Below are 24699 nucleotides of genomic sequence, written 5' to 3'. Positions count from 1 at the left end.
CATGTGTCCATGATTAATTTTTTTTCCTCTCATATACTCTCTCTCCCTCTCTCCCCCTTTATACATATATATATATATATATATATATATATATATATATATATATATATATATATATATATATATATATTTACTTATATATATCTTTCTATTTCTCTCTCTTGCTCCAGTCCGTCTCAGTGTCTCTCTTAGTTGGGCCTCCTGTATTTCTGGTGCCAGAGAGCAGTCGGAAGGTTCTGGCAGCCCTGGTACTCTCGCCGCATTTCATTCTCCGTCAGAGGTGGTGTGACGTTACAGGGAGCGCCTGCCAACGTCACATTTAAAAGGCCAGCCCATGGCTCGAAGACGCGAGATACCCCAGAACCCTGAGAACACAGGAAGATGTGCATTTATGTTTTACTCCAACTAATGCAGGTGTTTCATTGTTTTTAGAGAGGCAAAAGCAGAATACTACTCACCAGGTGGTCCAGCAGGCAGGTAGAAGGGCCGATGTAGGACCAGCTGCTGCCATCCCAGCCAGGGTTCATCCTCTGGTAAGTCTGCCGGGTCTGGCTCTGGATCAGAACAACATTGTGGTGTTTCAGGGACCCCCGCAGCCTCTTGGAAAGAACACCGCTGTAGCTCTGGTCCACGAACAGCAAAACACGGGTGGCTTTGCAGCCGGCTAGGTCAGTGAGTAGCTCGTTGACAGAGTATCGCTCCTTCAGATCAGCCTGAGGAGGGGAAGAAAAAGATCCAGCATGTTAGGGTGAGTGCCATTTCTTTGGGAAAAGCCACAATGCAGATGAACCGCGGTGCAGCATACAAAAGCATATTCTTTTGTATACTTTGTATATCCCACCATCTGCAGTCCATAATATCATGAAAGATTCAGAGAATCTTGAGCAATCCCTGTGAGACAAGGCTGGAGGTCAGTATTGGATACTTGAAATCTTCAGGCCCTCAGGAGGCACAGCATTAACAAAAAGACATGATTCTGTACTGGAAATCACTGCATGGGCTCAGGAACATTTCCACTTCCATTGTCTGTCAATACAGTTGACCATGCCATCCACTAATGTAAGATAAAGCTGTATCATTCAAAGAATACATAGAAACAAAATCCAGAAACGCCACCATTTTCTCTGGGCCAAAGCTCATTTAAAATGGACTGAGGCTAACAAGAAAACTGTTCTGTGGTCAGATGACTCAAAAAGTGAAATTCTTATTGGAAACAACACCACTCTTTAGTCCTGTGGACTAAAAAGGAGTTTGAAAAAAAAAAAAAAAAACTCCATGTGAAAGCCTTGTAGCTTTCATGTGTTTCGAACTCAGGAGAGGCTACTGTCTAGCCACTCTGCCACTAATCCAATATCAATGGAGGGCTGCGGTGATCCCATCTCCACACAGGATAGCTCAGTCAGAGCAACCATCAGGCTCTTGGTCACCTCTTTTACTAAGGCCCTTATCCCCTGATTGCTCAGTTTGGTTGGGCGACCAGGTCTTGGAAGAGTCCAGGTCTTGGAAGAGTCCTTCCATTTGAGAATTATGGAGGCCCCTGTGCTCTTGGGAACCTTCAAGAACTTTCCCCAGTCCTATGCCTTCCAACAATCCTGTCTCTGAGCTCTACAGGCTGCTCCTTTGACTTCATGGCTTGGTTATTGCTGCAATATCATTGTCAGCTGTGGAGCCTTCTACAGAGAGTGTGTGTGTTTCCAAATCATGCCCAATCAATTTAATTAACCACAGGTGGACTCCTATCAAGGCGTAGAAACATCTCAGCAAAGATCCAGAGAAATGGGAGGAACCTGAGCTAAATTTCCAGTGTTTCTATGAAGGGGCTGAATACTGATATCTATGTGATATTTTAGGTTTTGTTTTCAAATAATTGGCCACATTTTTTAAATTTTGTTTTCACTGAGTGTAGATGAATGAGAATATTTTTTTCAACTGCAGTGTCAGGCTGCAACATAACAACATTTAAAAAGTGAATGGGGTCTGAATATTGTTGCTTTGTTTTGTTTCAAATAGATGAATGTCAGTTGTAACCCTCATGGTACCACAGCACATTTTCCCCTTCTGTCAACATTGCATAAATGTAGCCTTTGCACAATCTGGTATAAATTCACAATGCATACTAAAAGTTTTTGATGTTTTTTCCTCCACTTGGTTTAACTAAAGCTTGTTATGTAGTATCAGGTTTGGAGCTCACTGATAACATGAAATAATACCAGAAAATAAAGATACATACTCATTTCTATGCACCGGTCTGTCTTTAGAGCCTCCACCAAAGCCTGCTGCAGTCAGCCCAACCTGCTGATTAGAGTTAAACCTCTCTCTGTGATAACCATCTTTAAACAGATGGGCTCACGTCTTCATTCTTAGAAACAAAGCAATGAAATGCTCTCTGTTGCCTGGGTGGTCCTGCCATGTCTCTGTGTTTGTGGTCAGAGGAATCATCTTATCAGGCTGATAATTTCTGCCATATGTGTTCAATAGATCGTTTTCCAAATGTGATCTATTTTTAAAAAACTGAGTCTGACGATGGGCTTTAAAGTGTTTGTCTCCATCTGCGTGTGTTCTCAACACCATGGCATGATATTCTCTTTGCATACACATGGATTTTGAGGAAATGTATGAATATTTCATGCATATTTTCAGTTTGCATGTTTGGAAGAGGTGATGACATGCTCAGACTGCAGATCTTTAGATATTTTATATGCAGAACCATTGGGAACATTAACTTTAAACAGTGTAATACATTGATTTTAAGAGTTTAATGAGTTTGAATTCATTGTTTAGGACTGTGTTTCTCAGTTGTCTAGCCTCAGGATCCATCACCACTTTTTCTTTTTGTATTTCAACCACTCAGATTTATTGAATGAAAATGTATGCAGACTGGACCTTCGATTGAACAAAACATAGGACTGAACAAAGGCAAAGGACAAAGAAGCATGTTTAAACGATACATTATTACTGGGAGGACACACATACATTCATTTTTTTTTAAATTTATTTCCTTAATTCAATGTAAATTTGGCTGTTTTGTTGGAAATCTCAAGAAACTATCACATAGTGCTAGCACAACTTTCCATCATAGGAAAACCTGCTTTCGTTATCAAACAATAACGAGATTTTTACGTTGAGATCTTGAGAAAAGACCTTATGTTTTTTAATCATGGCAAAATTTAGTAATTTGGAAGATGGCCTCCTGATGGCCATGTGGTCTCCAAAGTATGCAGTGAGTTGGATCAGGCCCGGAAAAGCAAGTCAGGTGCCCATCAAAGCACAAGTGCTGTTCTGGTATTTGATTGCCGACCTTTGCCATCCCTGCTCCGTTGAGCAAGGCAGCATTAGACGCATGGTCTTGCCAATGATACCCAAAAATTCACAAAGAGAGCTTGTCACAAAGAAGTCCAGTTGGCGCTTCTGCCATCAGTCAGTGTCCAGGCTTCATAAGAGTATAGTATAGAAGGACCAAGGACTCTAACTTTCATCCGCATACTCAGGTACCAGGAACACCACACTGTTTTGCTCAGCCAACCCATGTCCAAGTCCAATTCAGTGGTTGATCTCAACCTCACAGTCAGTGGATTGATGAATTTTGCTGTCAAGCTAGGTGAACTGCTCTACAACTTCCACACTTGCACCATTCAGACAAAGATTTGATTGCAGCATCCAAAGCATCCCCAAATGCTTGGATCTTTGTTTTGGCCCAGGAGACCTGTATTCCCAACACTTAGCCTCCTCATACAGTTAAGAACATCTGCAGTCTCTGTAAGGATCGCAGCATCATCAGCTAAGTCCAGATCAGTCATCTGGATATCACCAAATGACACTCCACAGTTTGCTGCCCCGTTACCCACCCTATTATCCAGAATGCACAGGTAACGAGGAGAGGAGAGGGCCTAAGACACACCCCTGCCTCACCCCAGAATCAACTGGGAAGAAGTCAGAGGTGGAGCCACCACACGCAGTTCTGTGTACCAAAATATAGGGCAGACATCAGCTGGATGAGCACACATAGGATCCCATGGAGCTCCAGAATCCTCCAGAGGGCATCTTTACTCACCAAGTCGAACACCTTCCAGAATTCAACATAGGCTGCAAGAAACCCTCTGTCGTTAGTTGTATAGCCTGACTGTTAAGGCTGCTGGTGCTGGAGCAGTGGATCACAAATCCTGTTCAGCAGTATCAGTGCAAGGATCTTGCCCAGCACTGAGAAGTGTAATGCCCCTGTAGTTGTTACACTCTTGCACACCACCTTTTCTCTTCCAGATTAGAACAACAATGCCCCTCTTCCAATCAGTAGGGATGATGCCTGATCTCTGTCTTCCTGCATGATGACTTCTATTGTGCTCAGCAGAGGCCACATCTCACAGTTTCTGTGCAGCTGTGTTGCTCTTCTAGTATCCTCTGTTTTTGCTATATGGAGTTTGGACATCAACTTGCTGTCATACGTTAGATGAGCTCTGCTGTGATTTTTCTGAGATGGACTCACAGCATGCCTTTCTTCTCTGCCTGTCACTTGTCCTTAGCTGAGAAGTGTTTTCAGTCAAAGCAGCACTCAGCAAGATTTATTTACTGAACTGTAAACTCCATGTTTTCTTTAAATGCACTGTTATGGCCTAATGAAGGAGAAAAGTGGTTAAAAAGCAGCACCAGACCACAATGGTCTGGTTTCATATGTGTCCCAGCTCATTCTGAGCAGTAAAGCAAGTATTGGTAATGAACAATGAATGCAATGAGTTTTCAAAATTTTTTCTCTATGACAGTAGCAGCCTGGTACTTGCAGTAATAACAGCCTGTGTTTAACACTTTATATTGGCATTTACACTGGCACGTTGATAAATGGGATGAAAGCAAGTGTTTAATATTTATGTATAAAGATTATTACTAAGATAACTTCTTTGGCAGTAACATCCACTCCTACATTATGAGAATATACGTGTGTCTCTTACAATGCCGTTGAGGTTTGCGTCCCACAGCAGCATGGTGCCATCGTTGCGTGTCGGAGAGTTCAGGTAGAGAACCAGTGTGTCGGCGCAGTGCTGCTTCCTGCAGACATACGACACGTGGTTACGAATCACCGCTTTCTCCGTTGCAGAGTAAACTCCCTCTACGTCCTCTGTGGGGGAAAGGAAACAGGAGAGCGTAAGAAATTTTACTGTCATGTGACCACTATACACTTATTCACTGCAGTGGATGGCGGAAGACCAGGGGTCCGTTCGAAAATTCCAAAAAATAACTTCCTAAGTCCTGTACTATCCACTTTTCCTTAACCCCAGTAAAAAATGTCACAGGATCAAGGAAAGGTGGGAGTATGAGGATAGGAAAGGAGAACGGGGTGATTAAGAAAAATCGATGCACTTTCCCTAGGTGGATGTTGCGGACCGGACATGACGTGTGCTATTTAAATGAAAACTACACTTCAGTGTTGATGGACTACAAAATTCACATCTATCACTCAGCATGTTCTCCATGTTTAGTGCCGCGAAAGAAACGTGAAAGCCTCTGTGATATATATGAGCTCATTAAGATTTTTACACCCTAATATCTTTTCAGGACAAGTCACTGTGACTGTGAATATCTAGAACAGCAGAAACTTTTCTCTTAATTTGAATTCACTTTATAGTCAGTATGACAAGATGATTAATATTCAAGTCTTTTTATTTTGCAACGGTATTAAATAGTTTTGTTTTATTCTTTACCTATCCATTCTTTCTTCAATTCTCTTGTTTCTATTAATTATTTAAGTACACCCTGGTTCTGTCTTTCTTTCACCTTGTTATGTGAGAAGCTCTATAATCCGCAAATTTAAAAAAAAAAACTTAAATGGTTACAGATTTTTCTCTTCTTACTTTCGTTTTATGATGAGAAATATAATAACCACAATTTGGAAATATGCCAACTTTATCGCTTGAAATGGTTGTAATTAATACATTTTTATCACACTAACTTCAACATTTCAAAATAGCAAAACAAATGCAGTTTAAAATATCAACTGATTGGTTTACTGTTTGTATAAAAAATGGATAAGAGAGATAGGCTAGCAATATGTGGGACAATATAGTCATGTCTGTAATATTCCCTCTTTTCATCCTTATTTTCCCGTTTATCACATGAATCATCAGTTTGACAGTGAAAATTACTTTTGATGAGTGGTCAACAGGATTCCACTTTAATTGAAGCTGAAGCAAAGAATTGTGGGTTGTCTTTTCATCTCTCTTTTGGTAAAGGAAGGTCCAGTGTTTCTTAGGCTAAAGGAAGTAATGAAGCTCTTCTAACCTTGCAAAAGAGATGGATTAGCCCATTTTCGTGTTTCTCACTGGCGAATCTATCTTGCAAAACTCCCATCTGAACTGTTTGGGCCCGGTTAGAGAGTGACAGTACAAATCAGCAACGGGGAGCAGTACTTTCAGGTACAGCGGAATCGTGACATAAGCAAGCAGCAACAAGAGACCGGTGCAATCATGGTGGAAGACAGCGTGGGTGCTGCTAAAGTTTTATCTGAACTTGACAGCATTTCTTAATTAATTGAAGGACAAAGAACAGCATTGAGTTGTTTCCTTTGTCTCTTTGTTTTCAGGTGAGCCAACATGATTGATATGTTTTTATTTATTAACAGCCCACTCAATATTTAGCGATATTTCCTCAGAAAACTCAATTAAGTCCTGCCTTTTTATCAAATGTTTCTTCTCTGTTGTGTTTTGCATCTCTGGGTTGAACTGTTGGCCCCATTAATCAACACTGCCCCCCCCGATTGGCAGTTGTGTTGCAGCATTTGATCTGTATCCATGAACTTTTAGAGAATTGATTAAATAAGCGCGGAGTACAGACAGAAAGTTCCATATATATCTGTGTGTTTCAAACACATAGCATATATGAGCCTTTACTGTGTTTTGGTGCTCAGGACACTACTCTAGGACTTCCACTGATCTGTCAAGGCTGTGCTACAGTTTGATTTTGTGCCCCGCAAAGTCGTTTTGTTGATGTATTCAAGTGAAATACGATCTGGCATTTGCATAGCAGTGCTGCCAGTGTAAAGTATAGCTGCAGATGCAAGCCCTTACTATTCATTAAATAATCTCAAGTATCTAATACTGACATTTCAAGCTTTTTATGTTCAAAAATGTGCATTACATAATGTTATGCACTCCAGTGGCTCCTATTCTTCCTATATAGGGCTGTGATCCTCCTTCTGCCTTCTCTCATGACATATGACAGGAAGCAAATTTAGCCATTTTCATTAGTACGCCACTCTACACAAGAGGAGATAACTGTGGTTTAATACGTAGATTACAGATTATCACTGGGAATTTATGGACAGGAGTATTTATTTATCTCTGGCAATCAGTAAATTATGTCTCTTTTGCCTAGTGAGCCAGGGATAAACAGACATTAAGATGTCAAATGCAAAGTCAGTAGAGGTGGGCTCATTCACATTCCTAACTTATCCCAGCCCATAAATTTTGAGTTCCCTTTTCCCCTTGAAACAGAGCTACAAAGGGCAACCCTCCAAGTTCCTATGACGTCAGCAGTCATCAACTGCATTTATGTAAACAGACAATACCAGACATTTCTACTAAAAATGCTTGAAATTCTGGGAGAATTCCCATAAAACTTGGTTTGGAGTGCACCTCTGGGAATTCTCTGGCCCTAGTATTTCACCCTACCCCTACATGGAAGGAGCCTTCGCCACTTAGTCAGGTCAGTCTTTGGTGGATTATTTTGCAACCCAGGCGGAAAAAGCCTGTTTGTATTACAGCTTGGATTACTTACTCTTTATAGCCCATGTTCTGGGCTTACTTAAGCACACTGTAGCTACAAGGTGTGCACCACATGGTGAATTTGTGAAACAGAAGAAAATTAAGTTGTTAAATAGCCACACAGTCTTACCAGGGAGCTGTCCACTGCCTGCAAAGAAGGTCTTGATGTGGTCTTTGTGGAAACCGTTGTTCTGGAGCATTCTGTAGAACCTTTGGAGGTTTTGAACATGGCGCTGGAATGTCATTTGTTGTTGCCAACCACCTGCAGTGTACATTAAGACATTTCATAACACTTTATGACTTCCACTTGATGATACCTGACGGTAACAATCCAGACAATCGAAAAAAGGCTGTCCCACCTGAGATGAGCACAGCGTGGTCACAGGTCTGGTAGAGTCGACAGGAGAGGTGAGTGGCCAACGGCTGCTGGTGGCACCGTCTGGTGTTCTTATTCAGCTCACAGCTGGATATGGGCAGACTGGGAGACACCATTGGTATAGGCTGAGGACACCTCCCAAACTCTGCTTGGTCTGTAAAAGTAAGGAGGGAAGGAGGTCAGATTTGAGTGACATTATCAGGTAAAATACTCAGGATCTTGTCATGGACTTCTGAATCAACCAGAGCACATTACTAATTCACATTTCTCTGGCACAAACGTGGTTTGCCGATAAACTCAGCTGTGTGTTTAAATGGGTCACAATCAACAATTAAGTAATATTTCCTGTCTACATATCTGTAGCCAGAGGTGGGTTTGTGGTTTTATCCAGAGGATTGTCTTTGTTTGCCATCACAGCATGGTAACATTTTCCCAGCTCTTTTTCTCACGAGGCCCAGGCTGCTGGCAGAGGCTGCAGGTGTGGGTGGTCCTGGTGATACATGAGAATAATAATACAGTCACTCAGTACGCTACCACAGAGTTCAATGGAAAGCCATAAAACCCAGGTGGAGATATGCATCTTAATATAATTTTATCAATTCTATTCAGCAGTTTGGGAGGCTTTCTTCACATTGACTGTCCTAACTTTACCTTTGGACTTCATTAAGCTGTAAACTTTGCATCTGTTTGGTGAACTTTGCAGCAATTGGTTGATTAACAGGAAATTGGGTACTTTTAGTGAAGGAAATATGTCCAAATTACGATTTCATCTCATCATTGAATATTTTTAAACTGTATGACATTTTAACGAACCTGAACGGTACAATAAGTTTAGCAACATTGCAAATGTTAGCATGCAAATGCAAAATTAAGATGTTTACACAATGCATGCTTGTTTGCCATGGTCTTCTCACCATTTTGAATTAGGCTGTGTGCATGATCATTTTGGAATCATCCAATCTCAATTCACATGGCAGTAAAAATGTTTTTTTTTTTTTTTTTGAGATGTCTCCAAGATCATCTGAAACTTCAACTAAATAAAGTCCACCGCATTGTAGATGCTCACTCTTTTCTCCTAGAAGAAAGCAGGAACAGGGATACAACCTTTGAATTCTAATTTGTCTACTAAACTTCAATGGTAGCTTGCTTGTATTAGTTAGCACCTGCTTACTCCATATCCTAAAAGCATGCAAGTGTCAGACATTGTGTAGCAATGCACAGCATTGGACTTCATTGTACTTCCTGTCCACAGTGAACCAGCTGAATATTTAATTTGTTGCCCTGACACCTTGTGCTTTATGTGACGTGTGGTTCTTTGTTTTAACAAGCCTTTTAGCGAATTTTTTTTGTCTCCATGTTGGTGTAAGCCAGAGCACAAAACATTTCAAATACGAGTATGGATGCTATAAATGCAATGCTATCTCTGCCATGTAGAAAATGGCAACAAAGAAAATGGATTTACAGTTTTACATGGCAGAGAAACCTCTGCTCATAAGATACTCTCTGGCCACATAGCATGCATTGACTTTCCAGGGAGCACATACTTAGAAACCCCCGTATGGATAGATACATTTATGACAATGTGCATTGAATACAATAAAATTTGTTCAATAGCAATTAATCCATAGTAGAATGAATCTGAATGAGTGTGCAACAACCTTTATGCTTTAAAGGAGGAGGCTGGGGTGGAGGAGGTTAAGCTTTGCCATCAGCAGCAGCGTGGTGCATCAGCATTTTTGCAAGGAGGGATTAGTGAGAAGTACGTCATATTTAAATACAACACTTGTGTGGAGAGAAAGAGCTGTGATTGGCTGTGTGAGCTGGGAGGCGATAATTGGAATCAGCTGGCTGTCAGCTGATACCAGTTATTGCCAATTATCACCAATTATCCTAGAGATTCAATGAAACGAAGTGTCTCTTAACGTAAGAAACTACCTGAAGTTTCTTTGTCAAGTAAAATTGATTCCAAGGTTAAAAATGCTGAATTTTTTAGCCCATAGATGGCAATTCCCATTATGTATTAGTACCAAGCTAATGATCAAGATGAACATCACATTCAATCTGTGAGAAAGAAGTTGGAATGACTGTTGAAGGCTGGTTTTAAGGGACATGCGTATCCTTAACTAAGACTTGTTTCTGTTAATGGATTCTTTAATCTAAGGCAATTGAAAGAGTTGAAAATTGGTACTTAATTTTGATTTTTTAATCTACAGCTAGATAGAAAGTCACATATTGCTTTAGTTTTTAGAGTAAAGACCCTGGATCTGTTCAGCCAAGTTGAGCTTTCAAGGTGCAAGCTGAGAGAAAATGAAAACCTCAAAAGATGATAGGGTCACTTTCTCCTCAGCTCTAATGAAATGAGTAATGAAGACCTACCAACACATCTAAGTCTTTGTGTTCTGTTGCTGTCCCCGACTCCTATCACCAGTGGAAGGAAGTGGACTTCACAGAGTCCTCCAATGGCACGGTCAAGCAGACGGCTGCCACTGCTGGTTGTAATGGCTCCACCGCGGAGTGCAACACCTCCCAGCCGACCGTGTGCATTTCCAATAATCCGGTCTGGACTGGGTTGTCGACGCTTTAGCTGGTTCTGACAACGACCCTTCAGAGCCAGAGTCAGACATTCCTCACCTGGAGACATAGAAATTGAAAGTGACTTAATGAAATCTACAGGGATAAGTTTAAATTCACTGCCACAGAGGGAAGAGATATTGTGATCATAACTGTGGACTTGGACATACATTCTAACCTAAAAGGATTTCGCTCTATAAGTAAAGGCCCAAAGCTTTTGTCAGAAATGCATTGTAGTTTCCCCCATTTATTTGAGCTGGCAGGACCTGAAATGCAAACCTGTCTTTTCTTTGAACAGGAAGCAGTTTTCACATAAAAATGATGTCTGCATATGAGGACAGTAGGCTTATCTCACTCTACAACAACAAACACAATCAAGATTTCTCGTGGGAAGTCATTTTGACTACAAATATGTTTTCAAGTGCCAACGATGGCTGCTCCAAGACTCATGGATAGCACAGCCCATCTCCAGAGGGCTCTGTTTCTGCAGAAACAACACATCACTGAGTAGGTTTTTTACTGCTTTTGTCTGTTGGCCAGGCGGTATGGGGCAATTCAATCAATAAGAAATGCTGTAAGTTATTAAGAGACATGTCATTTTTTTGATGATTAAGCACAAGAACATGTTAAGGCCAAGAAATAGATTTTGACTCAAAGTTCTGGAGGAGTTGGAAATTAGAGATTCCAAAAAAACATAAAAAATCCCCCCAAATTCCATATAATTTCCAAGACATGATCAAAAATTTAGGTGAAAATGAGCTTTTAAAATTCCCATAAAAAAAATCCTCAAAAATTCCTCAAATGTTTCAGTAAAGCTCTGAAAAGCCCAAAGATTCAGATTAAAATTTGGCCTAAAATTATATATAAGAAAGTCAAAAAATGTTCAAGTATATGCCCTAATATTCACAGGAAATTCCAACCAAAATTTTTAATCATGAATTTCAAAAAAAATCTCCCAAAATTCCAGGGCAATAATGAAATATTTCCAAACAAATTCCCCAACATTCAGGAAAACTTTAAAGGATTTCCCCTCCAAAATTTCCAATCAAATTTCCCCAGAAAAATTACAAATTATTCCACAAATTCCCATGACACTAACATGACTAGATTTCAATGCCACCCCCCCTCAGCCCCCCAAAAAATCCTTCAAATTAAACTCTACAATATATTTCCCATCCCATCCAGCTCTATCCTATCCTATCCCGTCCCATTCTGTCCCACTTTATCGGATCCCATCCATTGTATCTTATCCCATCCCATCTTATCCCATTCTCTTCCATCCCACTCTAACCCATCCCCTCCTATCCTACCCTGCCCTATATTCCAAATTAGGCTGTATCAGTCTGTGCTGTATGATTACATGTCAAATCTTTTGTCTCACGTTACAGGTTGTGTTATTGTACCATGCCATTTTACACTAATACGTCCGCTAAGGAGGTTATGTGATCGGCAGGGTTTGTTAGTTTGTTTGTTAGTTTGTTTGTTAGCAACATAACTCAAAAAGTTATGGATGGATTTTGATTACATTTTTTTTGAGGAAATGTCAGAAATGGCGTAAGGAAGAACTGATTTGATTTTGGGATTGATCTGGATCACCGTCTGATCCAGGAATTTTTTAAAGGATTCTTTACTAATTGGGAGATAAGGCTAATGGCGGAGGTCTGCGCTCTCCGAGTGCTTTTCTAGTTTCTTTTGCATTATTCCTGCCCTATCCTATGTTTGCTGTAATTGAATACAAAACTTGGTACACAGTGTTGTATAAGCTTTAATGTTGCTTCCTTTCTTCCAACTTGATCATGGTAATGTAATGAGGTTTGTGCTTCACTGCCTGCCAAACTTGAGACTTCCACTATCTGTTTTGGCTATCGGCTCTCTCGCTCACTCTTGCTCTCTCTCTCTCTCTTTTGTTGTGAATTTCAAGCAGAAGGGGATCATGGATGCATACGGGTTTGCTTTCATTCTTTACCTCCGCCAAGGAGGTTAAGTGATCGGCAGGGTTTGTTAGTTTGTTTGTTTGTTAGTTTGTTAGCAACATAACCCAAAAGTTCTGGACAGATTTTGATGAAATTTTCAGGAAATGTCAGAAATGGCATAAGGAAGAGCTGATTAGATCTTGGGAGTGATCCGGATCACCGTCTGGATCCAGGAATTTTTTTAAAGGATTCTTTACTATTGGGAGATAGGGCTAAGCTCTCCGAGTGCTTTTCTAGTTATTTATGGTTTTATATACTTTTATGCAGACTTTTACTGAATGCTATCAAAATCTGGTTTATATTTTGTCATTGTATCTTATCCTTTATCACATCATATCATTTTGTCCAATTTGTAGTATTGTTTTTTGTTGGATCCCAACAGATCACCTGGTGTGGTAAGGAATTTTATCGTGCCATATCAACCATATATCACATATCATTTTATTGCATCTTGGAAACATGCTTCAAATTGTTTTATATTTGTCAGTGGAATTGGTTTGATTAAATTTCCATGTATTGCCACCTACTGAATCCCTTATATGTGCAGAAGTAGATTTCCCTAAAGGGTCTCTAAATTGTATGTCATTGTGCTGTTTTGTATGTGCCTGATAACCTGTTAGTTAATTTTTAATTTTTTACCTCATTACTATTTTATTAACAACTTCTTAGCCCTTACTTCACCTGCCCTATTCACCTTCTTAGCTTTTTCCACTCTCATTTTCTTCAGCTGCATTTTCATCCTCTCCTTTTCTTCCTCAATTTCTTCTTTCCTCCCACCCTCCAAGGGTTAAATGAGGTCTAAAGAAAGTTTTTCTCTTAAAAGACTCTGGTCCAAAACCATCCACAGGACCCAGCAGGGGGCTCAGTGCTCTATGAATAATTGACAGGTGTGTGTTCGTGTAACGCAGGGCCAAATTCACCTCAAACATCTGGCCATAACCTCTCGCACAGCGGGAGGTCAACAACTTGCACTTTCAAACATGTCTCTTCTACAGGACTTGTGAGGACCGTCACGGAATACTTTGGCTGCCTGTCCCTTTGGACTTTTTCTACATGAATAAAGCACTTCGGAAACACTTATTTTGCTCTCCCTTTTGGCCTTTTATGCACAGGAAAGCCGGTGTTTGCCATCACCAAAATTGGAGCTTTTTAGACATGCTGCTGTTTGACTGTCAACCCTTTTACAAATATGACCAAAATACTCTCTCTCTGCTTCTGTGCAACCAAAAGACTCTCCTCCTCTTCTGTGACCTCCCAGAATGTTTTTCTTTGTTCTTTTTTAATGTGTGGACCCCCCATACAGCTATGAATACTGGCAGATCATTCTGTTTCTGCTGCTGAAAGAATTGGGATTTCAAAACTGGGATTAGGTCCAAGTGCTCTATACTTCTCCAATGAATAAGTTTGGACTAAAGATGCAATATAGCGACAGGAGACGACCCAAAACAGAAATAGCGGCGCACAGCAGAGCACATTTAAAAATAGTCACACACAGACTTACATTCTAAGGATTTTTTAAAACATTATTTGTATATCAGCAGAAATCTCAACTGATTGCAACTGATTGTTTATTTTAATATAAACTAATTGTATGCATTTATTTTACAACAGGTCACATGTGCGAGCTTTGTTTTTGGAAGGCATCTTTTGACTCCCTTTCAGTGTCTCACAACCCCCCAAAGGGTCCCTGTTCTAGGCAATCTTTAGTCTTCCCCATGATTGTGGTTGTTTGTATTTAACTAGAGTGAGAGCATAAAGTCTCAGGAGACCTTTTAAGATGTTTGGTGTTAATTAGCTGATAGCTAGAGATATTTTCAGGTCTGAAGTTACTGACAAGAAATCTGACTTTTACACAAAATTCTAATATTTTAGGTGAATTTTTTATTTTCTTGAGCTGCTAGCCGTAATCATTATTCAAACAAAAAAGCCTTTGAAATATTTCTCTTTGTGTGTGATATATCTAGAATATATGAGTTAAACTTTTTGACTTAAGTTACCTGAAAAAAATAACTTTTTAAGATATTAGATTTTTATAGGTGCACCTGTAGTCTTATGTGCATTCAGAGGATCATAATGTATAATGTTTTTGTTGGTAAAGAAAATCATCTATATTGTAGTCGGTCTTATTTAGACAATGAATGATAATTGACTTATTGATGTGGCATGCCTCAATTTCTACTAGGAAACTAGGAAACTAGGAAATCATCCAGTACTTGATCATCCTTTGTGAGAATGCATTATAAAGCTTTAACTACAGCATGGTTCTTTTTACTTCCAACATTAAGTTTGGTTTTTATGCCACCTAATAATCACCATATTTATGAAAGAATATTGCTTGAGTTGCATGTCATTTGTGTGAAGTGTGCTTTAGGGAGGCAGATTACCTTTTGTTTTAGATATAAATTCCAGCACTGGAAGTCATGATTTTGGAAACATATGCTTTTACATATGCTTGGGATTTTCATAAAAACAGGATAGTTGTCATTAGTACAGGTCTACACTTAGTATTATCCTTCTGATTTTAAGCTTTTTTTATTTTTTATTTTTAGTAAAACTAGAAACATCAACACTTCAAGTCTTTTAAAAATGTTAAAAGTAGGCCAGAACATGGTCCACTAAGATGTTATATAAACCAAAAGAAAAAAAAACTCTCAAGAAGCAAAAAGCCCTCCCTCTTTATCTAAAACTCCTGTTGGTTATTACAAAAAGTGAACACGCAATCGAGACATATCAGATGTCGCCGAGGGCAGAAAGTGCGGGAGAGGTAGCTGGGTTGACCCCCCACTGAGCTGGAAAGTGTTCTGCAGCAGACAATGAGCTATAAATGGAGCTTTCAGTGAGTGAGACCATGCACATTCAACTTTAACTTTCTCTTCTGCTTCATTTAAAGGCAGAACTTTTTACACACACACTCTAAAAACGACAATCTGAAGAAGCCTTCAGGATGAGAGGTGAGACGTCTGCAAGAAATTCCACAGGGTTCTGTGTCTTTTGGATTAGACTTTGAAATACTGTCCCCTATACCTCCATTTTTACTACAATTTCTGCTTTGATTAATGCAAATATTTTTACTATTACTAAAAAGGGGGCTTTTAATGGGTACGTTTCTTTAAGACCGGACAGTACAACAAACCAAAAATGTGTGAAATAGGAAAAAAAAACATATACAAGCATTTAAAAACATCCAAGAGTAATAAATGAGCATACCATAGGGCAGTCCATTTACAGTAGGCATGTTACCATATCAGTCAAAATGAAAGTGGAAGTACATAAGGCAACCATTCCCATTCTGCAAACTGTAACTTTAATTTAAGAAAGGGATGTGAGACGTTAAATCATAAAGACTTGTTGGTTGAAGACACATTAGTATATCCAGGTCTTTTATTGCTAGCTTGATTTTTTTAGTCAAATGCTGAAAATTATTCAAGACAGTTTGCATCAAAGTCTCTTGCTATCTCAGAGGGACTAATATTTGACAAGCGTCCACACACAAGATGCTAATCTTTGGTTGTGTAGCTAGAAATAAAAATATGTAATCATCTGCATAAAAATGCACTCAGGAAAACCAGTCAAGAGAACTCAAGGACCAAGAAGAGATTCCTGCTGCACTCCTTTTATGATTATTTGTAATTTTTCTGTATCTGCTTTATCTGTCAGCTTTATTTTCTTAGCATGTAGACTTTAGACTTATCCAGCCTTTCTGTGTTGTGATTGTTGGGGAGTTAATACCTCAGTTTGCCAAAAGAGAGACCCTTTAGGACAGGGGTCACCAACATTTTCCAACTACAAATTTGAAAAAAATCAAGGTTTAAATGTATTTTCAGGTACAAATTTAAGAATTTCTGCAAGCAACAAATGCTTTGATAAATTTCTGTGAATAATAATGTTTGCATTCAAAAATAAAAAAAAATAAATAAAATGCACCCTTCCAAAGTATTACACACAATGGAGTTTCAAACATTTTATATGTTGTAAAGAACTGAAAATGGTGATATGTTGAATTTGCAGCATTAGGAGGTCATATTTACTGAAATCACAAGCTATTTCAATCATAAACATCTTAACAGGACAAGTTCCATGTTAACATAGGAGCCCTTCTTTGATATCACCTTCATAATTTTTGCATCCATTGAACTTGTGAGCTTTTGAAGAGTTTCTGCTTGAATTTCTTTGCTGTGAACTGCCTCCCACCCTCATAGATGTTTTGCCTGAGGATGCTCCAAAGGTTCTCAATAGGGTTGAGGTCAGGGGAGGATGGGGCCCACATGACACAGATGCTTTGCAGCATGGCTAATGTAGTGATGGTGCATTGTCATTCATGAAGATAATTTTGCTACAGAAGGCACGGTTCATCTTTTTCTACCATGGAAGAAAGTGGTCTGTAAGAAACTCTTAAGACTTTTCTGGTGTCATTTTCATACCAGCTCTCTCCCCATGATTCCGGCCCAAAACATGACTCCACCACCTCCTCTCTGATGTCGCAGCCTTGTTGGGACATGGTGGCCATCCACCAACCATCCACTACTCCTATCTGGACCGTCCAGGGTTGCACAGCACTCATCAGTAAACAAGAAAATTAGTCCTCATGTATTTCTGGGCCCACTGCAACCGTTTCTGCTTCTGAGCATTGGTTAGGGGCAGCTGAATAGTAGGTTTATACAGGACTGCAAGCCTCTGGATGATCCTACATCTTGAGGTTGGTGGGACTCGAGAGGCACCAGCAGCTTCAAATACATGTTTGCTGCTTTGTAATGGCATTTTAGCAGCTGCTTTCTTAATCCAATGGATTTGTCTGGCAGAAACCTTCCTCTTTTTTCTGCCCGAACCTGTCTGTGCTCTGAATCAGTCACAAATTTCCTCACAGTACGATGATCACGCTTAAGTTTTCGTGAAATATCTAATGTTTTCATACCTTGTCCATTGCACTATTTGATGCTTTTCGGCAGCAGAGAGATCCTTTTCCTTTCCCATATTGCTGAAACCTGTGGCCTGCTTAATAATGTGGAGCATCCCTCTTAAGTAGTTTTCCTTTAATTGAGCTCACCTGACAAACTAATAATCACAGGTGTCTGAGATTGATTTCAGTGATACAAAGAGCCCTGAGACGCAATACCATCCATGAGTTTAATTGAAAACAAAAACTGATTATTACTTCCACTAAAACACAATTTGCATAATAATTTGAAACAGTGTAACCGTTAGCCAGCCAGGGATGAATGAGGTCTTAACAGCTAGTTGACCATGTTACCATGCAGATGCTGATTAAAACCTCTTTAAAGTGATAAGGTAAGATGCTTAATGATTACTCAACTAGTAATGACTGTAAGATAAGGCTCTCGAAATTTTGTGCCGTCATGGAGAACGAATGAGGACTTACCTGTGAGTTAACCATTGGTTAATGAGTATCTAGTGACTAACTCCACTCCAAAACTTATAGAATAACTGTAATAAAATTACTCATTCATTCCCTGGTAACCAACAGTTAGCTACTAATTTGTTCCCTGATATCATGCAGTTACTTATTTGTTCCCTTATTATCCGAAGTCAGTTATTTATCCATTACGTAATAACTATGCTAGTTTTATGCATTTTCAATCTTTTCTTCCTTTCGTTTTAACAAAGAAAAAATGAGTCAAAACTGAAAAGAGCAAAAACTCCAAATATCTGGATATTCTAGGGTAAAATACACCAACATTTAATGAGCATTAGAACCGATTTTAACAATGATTTAACAATTCACACAAGTCAAACACCATCAATGTCTGTTTGCTCACCTAGGTAGATGCCGTCCATGTGGGAGCACCTCTTCTTCGTCACATTCACATCCACGTAAAAGAGGAACACCGGGTGCCCAAAGTTCTCCCCAGGGCTTGGATCCAACACCAGCACAGCATCATGGGCCGTGAGCCCTGGAAAAGCCTGCTGGTACCTGTGGGCACCATCCCGATTCAGCACCTGGCTGATGCTGTAACCCCGAGACTTGGAGCTCATTATCCCACCAGAGGAGTCCGGCAGGATGGTCAGAACTTTGTCTGAATTACCTGCAGGGTTTCAGAAAGAATGGACAAGGCTTACAGCTCATATGTAGCTTTGTGCATATGGTACAAAATGTATGGCTGGGGGTGAGTTCCGTGTTACAGAGGTGAGTTTGGGCGATTGAATCCACTGATGGCGGAGCATAAACGTGGTCCATCACAAGTAAGCTAACCTTACAAAGCAGATGTATTGGCCAGGCACCCTGTCTGTCATCAGACAAATCCATCTTGCAAAGCTCCATTTTGTACTGTGCCATACCAGTCAGCGTTGTTTGAGGAGAATGAGGCAGTAGCTACAAACCAGGTTTACTTGTATTGTGAGCCAATAGCAATGGTAGAAAAGATGTTTTTGTTCTTCTGCCAACCTGCTTTGGCATGAGTTTATGATCATTTGGGTTGGGGTGGAGTTGTACTGTAAGCCAGTAACCATTGTCTTAGATATAGTTGTAGTATAGCAGCAGTTAAATCAGACCGAGACCACATTTCTTTATTAAAACAAGAGTAAAGAGCCCCACCGGAAGCTTCTCTTAGCAGAGAAAATGTTTTTGCATGTCTCCTGTTAGGCTTCAGCAGAAAGCTCTGCCTTTCAAACACAATAGTAGGGCTAGCTTGTAGAGCTGAGGTTAGTATTGGAGCTGCGCATGTCCTTCTGATTGGCCCATCACCAATGTGACTGACAGAATGTTTGTCCAATCACCTTCCAAGAATTTCTTAAAGAGCCCTGCCCATACCAAAAGCTTTATAAGGGAAGTTTCCCCACTGAAGGTGAGTTAAACCCATGCAATGGAGATATGAAACAGTCTATCTGACAAGTCAGGTTACAAATAAGCAGCACAGAACTGGAATAAGATACAGAGCGGCAGCTTACAGAAGCAGTTCTTGTTTCATTGTGGAGCAGTCTTCTACTTAAGATCTACTTCAATGGCAGCAATAAACAAGCCTTGTCTGTTACGTTGGCTCTGTAATGACAGCTATAAAACAACTAGAAAGATTAAGAATTTATCTTTTATGAAAACCGTTGGAAATATTTGTGATAATGTAAGAATTCAACATAAAATTACATAGATAGGGACATAGAAGTAGTCTTTTTCTTAACATTATTATAGATATTTCAGTGCAAATTTATTGTAACTTAAACAATGCACTGGATTCTTGTGGTCATGCTAGATCTTTTAGAGTTAAAATTTAAACCTCTGTTTTTAACCATTTTACTTGATTTTTATGTTGATGTTACTCTTGTCTGTTTAAGTGATCACTGTTGTCTTGTTCTGCATTTTTTATGTTAATTTATCCAGATTTTCTTTTATCAAATTTTTGTCTGCTTGACATCGTACATAGCAGATAAAAGTATCTAGACCTTCATTAAGTTAAATCACTTTGGTTGTGGATTGGCACTATAAAAATAAATATTGATTGATGATTGTTAGACAGAGCTTAACCTCAATGATTTATAATCATAAATGAAGGCTTAATAATATGCTGCAAAGTTGCAGAGCAATTTATTACAGTTACCATGGGAAAACAAGTGCACTATATTGATATTAGGGCTGTCAAGATTCGTGGCATTAATCACAATTAACTGCAATCCACAGTTTTTTTAATTGCGATTAATTGCATGTTTAATTGTCCCTTTCAACACACTTTGGTTAAGCCACTGCAGCTTCCTTCTGCAGTCACAGTGATGTAAAATAAGTCCTCCACTGCTCCTTAAAGTCTCATTTCATTTTAAAAACTCACAAACAGATCAGTGGACAAGACAAAAGGCACCTGAACCTTGTGCTATCAAACATTTGGCTTTTTTCTGTTGCCTTATTTCCTTTTCAATCCATTACAAGTTCTTTTTCTGTGGTTGATTTCATATCATAATCTTAGCCCTTCCAACAAAAGATCTGTATCCAAACAGAAAGTCAGTTACCTTTAGTTCAAGACAGTAGAAAATCCAAAAGGGCACAAGAGCAATTTTAAATGCAATATATTGGAATTTTAAAGTGCAACAAAAAGGTTGCAATTAATCCCGATTAACCTCAGAAATCCTGAGATTAATTGCCATCAAAAATGTTAATCTTTGACAGCCTGGATTCTTATTTAATTAAATAGCTGGAATATTTTGTATGAATCAGTTATTCAAGGTAAACTATTTTCTTTTTAAGCTACACACTAAAAATACATCATCTCCAAAAACAACATCAACACTGAAAATCATGCAATCAGAAGACAGATTGGAGGAAATTGTTCCCAATTCAGTTACGTGCCAAATTGATAATAATTTGTCCTTATTTCTAGGAGGTTTATATTTTGACTGTTTTCATGTAGACATAAGTTGCTCATCACAATTGTTTATATGATTCTTTTTATCCAACTGATTCCAATAACAAATTGTTTGCAGTTAATATTTTACTTTGTGATTTTGTAGTGTTTTAGGATCTAAGTGGAGCTCAGTCAGCTCTTCTCACTTTCATCAAAGCAGTGTTAATAGACTATTTGAGCTCATGTCTGTGGGTCTTCATTTAAGTTGTAAAACATTATCAGGGATGGGGCGGTGGTGCTCTGTCAGACATTTTGAGGAAAAATGCCAATATTGCAGACACTAACTATAAGATTTTATTTAAATCACAGTTTGCTTTACTCAGCATTTACTCTAACTGTCTTCAAATACTTTTTTAACCATTTCTTGACAGGTTACAAGAATAACAAGTGGAACTGATGAGTCTAAGGTTTGAATTTCTCTGATAGTTGGTTTTTACAGCAGTTTATCTGAAATGGTCTCACAGTTTTGTCAAATTCAATGCCAGGATGAGGGCTTGGATGACTTTCTATGCTTATATAATCCGATAGTTGGACACAGATGCAGCTTTTTATGCTTTTTTCATGGGCCTGTTCAACAGACATTTTGATTTCATTACATTAATGATGGATTATGTTCTGCTTTTCCAGGAAGCAAAAAAACAGATTTCTGAACATGACACAGCTCAATGGAATTTAAACATCCTTAATTTTAATAAACAGCTCCTTCGCTTTTTCTCTTTAACATGAAAGAATCTGGAAAAGAAGTGGATAAAAATTGGATTATTAAGATGCATAAACAAGCTTTTATCCTTTAAATAGAAATTTAAAAACATTCTTTAGTAAATTTCCTACCTAATAATTATTCATTTTTGACCTGTTCATTGATTTATGATATTGTAGTTTGACAAAGAATGCCTATCAGTGAATAATAATGAAAATAATCATTAATAATAATCGAAATGAATCAATCATTAGATTTTCTCCTTATTGGAATTAAAGTATGATATTGTAAACGAAAGCATAATTGGGGACATTTTGCTAGATTTGCTAGATTTCAGTTGAATTAAAGGTAACATTAGTTGTTTTTTGGGCTCTTTTATATTTGTTTTGAGTAATTGAAAAGATTCATCTGTTTCAGTCATACCTTGTCTTGTTCTTACCCTCCTAAAATTGCACATCAGCTCAACTTAAACTGTTTTTCTTGCTGTATTCCTCCAGATTAATCTACAAAAACTCCCCTAACCCCCAAACCTCGACTGAGGATTAAAAGCCCCACACTGTTTGACCTTTGACATCCCTACCTGCGGCACTGCGTGGCTCCGACACATACACAGCCACAGCGGACATCGGCAGGTGGGAGAGCCTCCTACACTCAGCCTCGGACAGAGAGGACATGCGGAGGCAGCGGTCCAGCTGGTCCCACTGCAGCGACTGGAGGCCGGAGCGAACCCAGCGCTCCAGCTTGTTAGGGGTCACGCCGCCTGCAAGGGCTGCAGCCGCCAAGTGGGGGTGGAGGAGGAGGATGGAGAGAGAAGCTGCAAGAAGCACCAGGAGCCTCATTTTCACACCTGGATGCTTCTGGTTCTTTCCTCTTTGATTTCCTCCTTATCTGGACTCTTTAATCTGATCTCTTTGAGTCTTCTTTCTTTCCTTTTCTGTTGATTTTTACTCTGGTTTATCCTCGTTGTTCATCCTATCTCCCTTTTGTACCTTTTGATTGTTATTTCTGAGCAGATTTTACTCTTTCCCCTTCTTTTTCCAGGATATTTCTCTTTTTTCCTCACTTTTCCTGCTTGTACCTCTGTTTCCTTTTTATTCAATCATTTTTGCATCTTCACACCTGCGTTGCTTCAGCTTTTTTTTACTCTTTTAGTTTGTCCTTGAACTCGCCCTTCTCTTTCCTTCTTGAGTTTTTCCTCTATCATCAAAATATTTCATAAAAAAGTGTCCAAAAACTTAAAAACTCAAACTTTTCCTTCCTTTTTTGCCGAACTTGAGAGAAAGAAGTTTGCAAAAATCAGTTTATAACATCTTTTGCAATCATATCTTTGAAAAATATTTAAATATTCCTGCTTTCTTTTCTTAAATTTGAAGCAGAAACTTGCCGTTTTCTTTAATTACTCAATCCTTGCATCCTTATATGTCCTTTTATTTCTTCTTTTCTTTGCATCCGATGTGATGCAGCATGCAACAACATCCTCCTCTGGTTCTCCGATGGATCCTTCCCCTTCTTTTCTTGTGTCACTTCTTTGTTATTCTTCTTTTCCTGTTGATTTCTAAAGAAGCAAATACATCCAAGACTTTTTTGGTTCTTCCTGTCTTTTCTCTTTTGACTTTTCTTCTTCTTCTTTATTTCTCCTCAAAACCAGTGACTTTTCAACCAGCAGGAGCAGTTTCAGGCTCTTTTTTGGTTTTAAAAGTTAAAGATCATCCTGAAGAAATGCGATTTTAGTCCTGATAGTAGGAGAGATGATTCTTCTTCTTCCACTAAAACCAGTTTGTCCTTCAGACTCTTTGCTCTCAGTGACACTTGAGACTGGAATCATCCAAAGATCCTGCAGCCCAACCCACCGCTGCTCAGCTTCAGCCCTCTCTCTCTCTCTCTCTCTCTATCTCCCTCTCCCTCTAAAACACACCCTTCTTTACCCACACCACCCCCTTCCTCTATTTGTAAGCTATGACATGCCAGAGGTGAAGACTTGAGGATATGAAGAGATATGAAGTTTTATTGAGTTCAACAAGCAGGAAAAGATGACTGAAAGAAACAACAAAAGGAAGGACGGAGAGAGTAGAAGTATGAGGAAATGGAAGAGAAAGGGAGACGGGGTAAAGGCAGAGAAATGACGAGGAAAAGAGGCAGGAAAGAGAAGAGAAATGAGGTAAAGGAAAGGAGAGACCGGGAATGAACAAAAAAGAATGAAAAGTGCAAGAAAGTAAGAGCAGAAGGATGAGAAGTAGAGGAGGAAAATGAAGGGGAAAGGGTAGGAAAGTGGAAAGAAGCTGTGAAAATGATGGAAAAGGGAGAAGGAAGAGGAGGAGATGAAGAGGCTTGGAAAGAAACGGATGCATTAGAGTGAAAAGAAGGAAAAGCCTATGGAAAATCAGAATGAAGAAAAGTATTAGATATTTATTTTGACTGAGAGAAGGGGCAGATAGATGAAGGATAAGAAGGAAGGTAAAGGTGATGAAGACTGAAGAAGAGGAGAGAGGACAAGAGATGAGTGGTACAAGAGAAACAAACAGAAAGAAATGGATGAGAAGTGATAGAAAGATGATGGAACTGGGGGTAAAGGGAGAGGGAAGGAGAGGAGAGGTGGTGTATAAAAGTGTAGAAATAGAAGTTGGAAAAGCTGAAAGAAAAAGAGGAAGTAGAGGTGATGATGCTGGTACAAAGAAGGAAGACTTTAAAATAAAATAATAAAAGATGAGCATGAGGGTGGATGGCAAAACAAACAAGTCTAAAGATAGGAAAGGATGAGGAGAAGAAATGATGCAAAGACAAGTTTCTTTCTAGGGGTCTTCCCTCAATGAGACCCTCTAGTGGTCAGATTTTTTACCTACAAGCACATCCTGCCTTTAGGATGGAAATATGCAGACCTGATAAGATGCAGAAAAGACAAGTTTTCTGTGAGGTCCAAATGAGCAAGAAGAATTTTATCCTAAGTTTTTCCATAAGTAAAAACTAAACACACAGAAACAGCTTTTACATT

The 24699-nt window shown here is 39.1% G+C and overlaps 1 protein-coding gene across 1 annotated transcript; it reads right to left on the bottom strand.

Annotated features, from left to right (window-relative positions):
* Positions 1-160: 160 nt before the first annotated feature.
* Positions 161-23506, bottom strand: si:ch211-67e16.11. The gene is made up of 8 exons (XM_041807499.1): positions 22291-23506; positions 18443-18709; positions 10501-10755; positions 8108-8278; positions 7879-8010; positions 4941-5107; positions 459-713; positions 161-365 (listed from the first exon to the last, which is right to left on the bottom strand). Exons 1-8 carry the CDS (start codon positions 22547-22549, stop codon positions 189-191), a joined length of 1683 nt encoding a protein of 560 aa, XP_041663433.1. The 5' UTR covers positions 22550-23506; the 3' UTR covers positions 161-188.
* Positions 23507-24699: the final 1193 nt, after the last annotated feature.

This window comes from Cheilinus undulatus, linkage group 15, assembly GCF_018320785.1.
Source record: "Cheilinus undulatus linkage group 15, ASM1832078v1, whole genome shotgun sequence".
In the NCBI taxonomy this organism is placed as follows: Eukaryota; Metazoa; Chordata; class Actinopteri; order Labriformes; family Labridae; genus Cheilinus; species Cheilinus undulatus.
This window is presented reverse-complemented; position numbering and strand designations above follow the sequence as displayed.